This window comes from Lipotes vexillifer, unplaced genomic scaffold (genome assembly GCF_000442215.2).
Source record: "Lipotes vexillifer unplaced genomic scaffold, Lipotes_vexillifer_v1.1 scaffold51, whole genome shotgun sequence".
In the NCBI taxonomy this organism is placed as follows: domain Eukaryota; kingdom Metazoa; phylum Chordata; class Mammalia; order Artiodactyla; family Lipotidae; genus Lipotes; species Lipotes vexillifer.
The window spans coordinates 799,922-804,767 of NW_006786770.1; the positions used below are offsets into that span (position 1 = coordinate 799,922).

Here is a 4,846-nt window from a genome sequence, read left to right on the forward strand (position 1 = left end):
TCTTTCCCCTAACCTTAAGGAAGTATCCTGACACCAGTGCTTTCTGAAGGTCTCTGCGATTCTGCTCAGAGCCAAAGGCTGGTTGAGACAAGGGAAGTTCAATCCGTTGCATGAGTTCTAGGAGTTCTCCCCGAAGTTTATGGGCTTGGCACAATGCTGCCCAGTTTAGTCCCCGAGCTTGGCACCAAGCCTTGTCTGCTCCACCTAGGGATAGAAAGGGACCAGCTATAGCTAAAGCCCTTGAGACCCCCAAAAGAACCCAACCCTTGGCCAAAGGGCTTCCTTTTCCTGGGAATAGAGATCTGTCAGCTGGTTGCACACCACTTCCTCTCTTTGGAAAATCTGGATTCTGTAAGAGGATGCAGATTGGACCACTCACTCTGTATAAAAGCTTCATACACCTGGATCAGAGAGCTGTGATCACCATCCACGTGTTCTAGTGCCCGACGCAGGGCAGCTTCTTCTGCACAGAGTGGAGGACGAGTAAACCCAGGGGCAGCTGGAGGCAGAAGAGAGGAAGTTCACTCTGGGGAATGAGAAGGGACAGCAGTGCACCGAAGACGTAGAAGTGTCACTTTGGGAACTTTATTCAAAAGACTTCTAGAGACTATGCAGTTCATTAGACATTGAAGATAAATAAATGAAAAACAGTCTCTGCCCTCAAGAAGCTTGGGAGAGATCAACAAGTAAGCAAACTTGATAAGCCCAATAGGCGTGCAGGCCAGTATCTGAAGTTTGAGTAGGAATTCGTTCAGTGGAGAAGGGGCAGAGGGAGTATTCTAGACCACGGGGATAGCATGTTTGGAGAACTGCAAGCACCTAGTATATGAGTGGAGGGGATGGCATGTGTGGCAGGGTGGCAGGAGATTAAGCCGGAGAGGTAGGTATGGGCTAGGTTAAGAGAGGCTGGATGTGCTATGCAAATGAGTTTACTTTCTGTTTGGAAGGTAGAGAATAGCTGCTGAAGAGTTCTTAAGAGTCCACGTGTTTGGAAGAAGTTCACATGATTAGTTAGGAGGTCACTAAAGGAATCCAGCTGAGTAGTGATGAGGTAACACTGGCACTGACTGTGAGTATGGAGACGAGCAGGTAAATTTTTTAAAAATTAGGAAAAGTGAAAAATAAAAATGAAAAAACCTGGAGAAAGTTTAGTCTAGAATGATGATAGTGGAGCTGCAGAGATGACTGTATGATTTTGTGGTGGTGGTGGTGGTGGTGGTGAGGGGGTACTTTAAAAAAGTGCTCAGGCTTGGGCTTCCCTGGTGGTGCAGTGGTTAAGAATCTGCCTGCCAATGCAGGGGACATGGGTTCAAGCCCTGGTCTGGGAAGATCCCACATGCCAGGGAGCAGCTGAGCCTGTGCGCCACAACTACTAAGCCTGTGCTCTAGAGCCCGCGAGCCACAACTACTGAGCCCATGCGCCTACAGCCCATGCTCCGCAACAAGAGAAGCCACCGCAATGAGAAGCCCACACACCACGATGAAGCCCGTGCGCAGCAACGAAGACCTGACACAGCCAATAAATAAATTAAGTAAAATAAATTTATTTTTTAAAAAAGCGCTCAGGCTCAACAAAAACGACAACAAAAGTGCTTGGGTTCAGTTCTGGGTTGAAGTATTATGGACAATTCTGATAGAAACATCCATCAGGAGTCAGATATATAAATCCAAGATTCAGAAGAATGATATTGTGGCATTTCAGACGATGGGGGTGAATGATCTTGCTCAGAGAGTTCAGGGAATGGGAAGACAAGAGGGGCAAGGACAGAACCCTGAGGTCCAACTTAACAGTGGAGGAGCAGAGGATGAAGCAGAGGAGGAAGAGCTCAAGTAAGAGATTAGGGAGTGGCCAGAGGGGTAGGGTGAAAACCACAAGGAGCGGGTCACAGAGGCTTAGGGAGGGGCAATTTTAAGGTGGGAATGGTTGGTGTTCTAAGTGTCAAAAGAAAGTCATGAACAGGGGCTCAAAAGTGTTCATTGGATTAGGTCTCTAGGAGGCCACTGGTGAGCTGAAGGCTGTGTCAGTGTTGTGGTGGGCCTGAAGCTGGAATGCAGCGGGCAAGGAATACCCCAGACTGAACAGGATAGAGATTATTCTGTATAGTCGAAGGGGAGTGTAGGGTTGAGGAAGAGGGGTGCAGTTTTAGTAATAACAGGTAGGAGAGATTTAAGCATATTGAGGGGCAAGAACCAACAGAGAGATCGGAGAGGGATAAGTGATGAAGCCTAGTTCCTTAGGCACTGTGAGCGCTGGGAGCTAGAGCAAAGTGGAATGGGCTGGCTTTAGGAGCACCAGAACACCAAAGGGAAGGCTTAAGTGGCCATAAGAGCCAGAGAGAGAAGCGATTTATACCAGTGAGCATGGCGGCCAGGGTGAGCATCTCATCCACACAGTGAAACTCGCACGAGGCCAGCAGGGCTTTGGCCAGATCAGGGGCCAGGGGAAATTCTGATAGGATGACTCCCAGGTCTGACAGGTCCCCATTATCATCCAGGGCTGCCAGATAGTCTAAATCTTCCAGGGCCTGCATCAGTGCTTCCGGAGCTGGAGAGGGAACAAGGCTTACAGGGCATGGGGTCTCAGAGCCTGGACAGCAGGATTTGGGCAGGAGGGATGCTCACCAGGCCGGTCCAGGAAGTGACACTCCCCTGGCTCTGCAATCTGTCTCCTCTTTAGTAGTAATAACAGGGGGCTCAGATTCTCCTCACACACCCTGGGTTGGGGCAGCGGGGGAGCCTCTAGTTCTAGGAAGGACTTAGGATACAGGCAGAGGCAGGATCCTGAGGGGAGAAAGACCTGGGAAAGAAGGCCACTGTAGATTTCTCAGGGCTCACGGGTTGGTGATTCTTCGTGTTTGATCTCATTGAGGGCAAAGGCTCTTACCTGGTAGGATCCCTGTTGCCCGCAGTCGTCTTGCCTCTGCCTGACACTTGCTGATTGGTCTCAACACTTGGGATTCTGCTCGGATCTGAGGACTGTAAACCTGTCACCACCCCCCAACCAAGGCCAAGACAGATGAGAGAGGGCTACTTCTATCTTTAGCCCCCACGTCCCCTCACCTCTCTTTCACTCACACTTCGAAGCTCCAGTCCTGAGTCAATGACATGTCGGATGGAAGGGAGGGAGAAGGAGAAGTCGGCCAGCCAGTGAGTGACCACAACCTTTCGGGCACCTGATTCTGTGTCCTCATACACAGCCTGAACAGCTTGTCCACAGCCTGGGTGAAGGGGCAGCACCCGTGGTGGAGGCCCTTGGTTCTCCAAGGACTCCCCATCCCTGGACAAGGACTCACAGCACAGGGAAATTTCCTGAGGAAAGGGGTGGGGTATTAGGGTAGTTCTCACCTTTGTGGGTCACAGACCCCTTTGAAAAACTGATGAAACACTATGGCCCTTCACTCTGAAAAAATGCACATACTCATAAAGTTGGGGTGTTATAATTTCAGGAGCTCACTGAACCACAAATCCCTGCATTGTATGGAATCAAAAAGAGGGTGGTAGATCTTTTTACCCTGAAACCCCAGAGTTTTTCCTCAGGACTCCAATGGAGAGTAAGTACTAGAACTCCAATGTTCCTAACAAGCATTGCTCACATTCCCCCCGGGACAGGAAGGGAGAGACATGAGACATGAGTACCTCCTTTTGCATCCCATTTTTTACCTCCTCACTGGGCAGGTACACTAGAACATCTCCTGGAGCCTCCTTCCGACACAATTCAAGCACAGCTTGGCAGGCAGCTTCCACTCTATCAGTAGGGACAGTGTCCCTGTAGACGGGAGTGAAACACCTGCCAGTCTCTCCAAGTACATGTACAACAGGAGGATTGCCCCAGAAGGCCTGGAGCTTAGGTTCGAGGGCTGGGTCAGTAACTACAACCACTCTGAGGTCCCCTGGAAGGTTTCCCAGCCTGGCATCTCGCAGGAGCCCCTGGAGCAAATCTGAGGCCACTGACCGCTCCTGAGCCTCATCCAGCACCAGCACACCCCACGCTCCAGTGCCCCGGGTCGAGGCCACCTCCTGCAGAAGCAGCCTGTCCCAGCAGAACCTGTTGACATTGCCAGTGGGCAGAGGAGTCAGTGTAGACACTGACCAGCCCCAGAAGTCCAGAGGAGCTTCTCCCCAGGGGGCCTAGATTCTGATAGTAAAGATCAGAAAAAGACCCTGTGACTGACTTCCTGAGCCCATGGACCTTTACCTGTGACCCACAACCCCACTTGTGACACTGTTCACAAGCTGTACTCCAGTTAGGAAAGTGAGAGTTTCATGATGAGGGTGAAGTTGAATGTCTGAGGTCCCTGGCTGGGGTTAAAGGGCTGAATTCAGCAGTTGCATCATGCATGATTTAAAGGGTGAGCTAGGCTGAGGGAGGGAATAGTGAGATATCAGAAGACTGGGCTTGTTTCTACTGGGTGAGGGGAAGGAGATCTGGGGTCAGGGCTGCAGGGGGCCACACCTGAGCAGGGTGTCAGGCCCAGTGCAGTCCTCTTGGGGGATGCTGTATCCAACCTCATGACCCAGGGTCAGGTCCATTTCATCAGCAACTTGCAGGGCCAAGCTCAGGGCTGCCAGAGGGTAGGGCTGAGTCACAGTTACCCGGCCCTTCTGGAAACCCCTGGCCAGCACAAACTCTGCACACCACTGTGGGATCTGGGGTAAGGGTAGGGAAGGACAATCAGTCAGCGAGATATAGAACTCCAGTCAAAAGTGCTGGGGGAGCTGTGTCCAGTTTAATCTCTTATTTGGGGAGTCCCCTGGTCCTTCACCAGCTACCCTGGGGCCAGCCTGTCTCCTTTTACCCACCTCCCTTATTACTCCACACAGCTCCGCCCTGCCCCCCCCGCCCCAT

The 4,846-nt window shown here is 51.3% G+C and overlaps 1 protein-coding gene across 2 annotated transcripts in view; it reads right to left on the reverse strand.

Moving 5' to 3' along the window:
* DQX1 (DEAQ-box RNA dependent ATPase 1) overlaps window positions 1-4,846 on the reverse strand; it is a 7,015-nt gene that overhangs the window by 1,220 nt on the left and 949 nt on the right. For both annotated transcript variants that reach the window (XM_007459417.1, XM_007459418.1), the window contains exons 3-10: window positions 4,454-4,647; window positions 3,661-4,045; window positions 3,076-3,309; window positions 2,885-2,984; window positions 2,623-2,781; window positions 2,354-2,545; window positions 380-499; window positions 14-204 (exon numbers count right to left, since the gene is read on the reverse strand). In XM_007459417.1, the coding sequence (XP_007459479.1) occupies window positions 14-204; window positions 380-499; window positions 2,354-2,545; window positions 2,623-2,781; window positions 2,885-2,984; window positions 3,076-3,309; window positions 3,661-4,045; window positions 4,454-4,647 (1,575 nt within the window). The remainder of the gene's footprint in view (window positions 1-13; window positions 205-379; window positions 500-2,353; window positions 2,546-2,622; window positions 2,782-2,884; window positions 2,985-3,075; window positions 3,310-3,660; window positions 4,046-4,453; window positions 4,648-4,846) is intronic.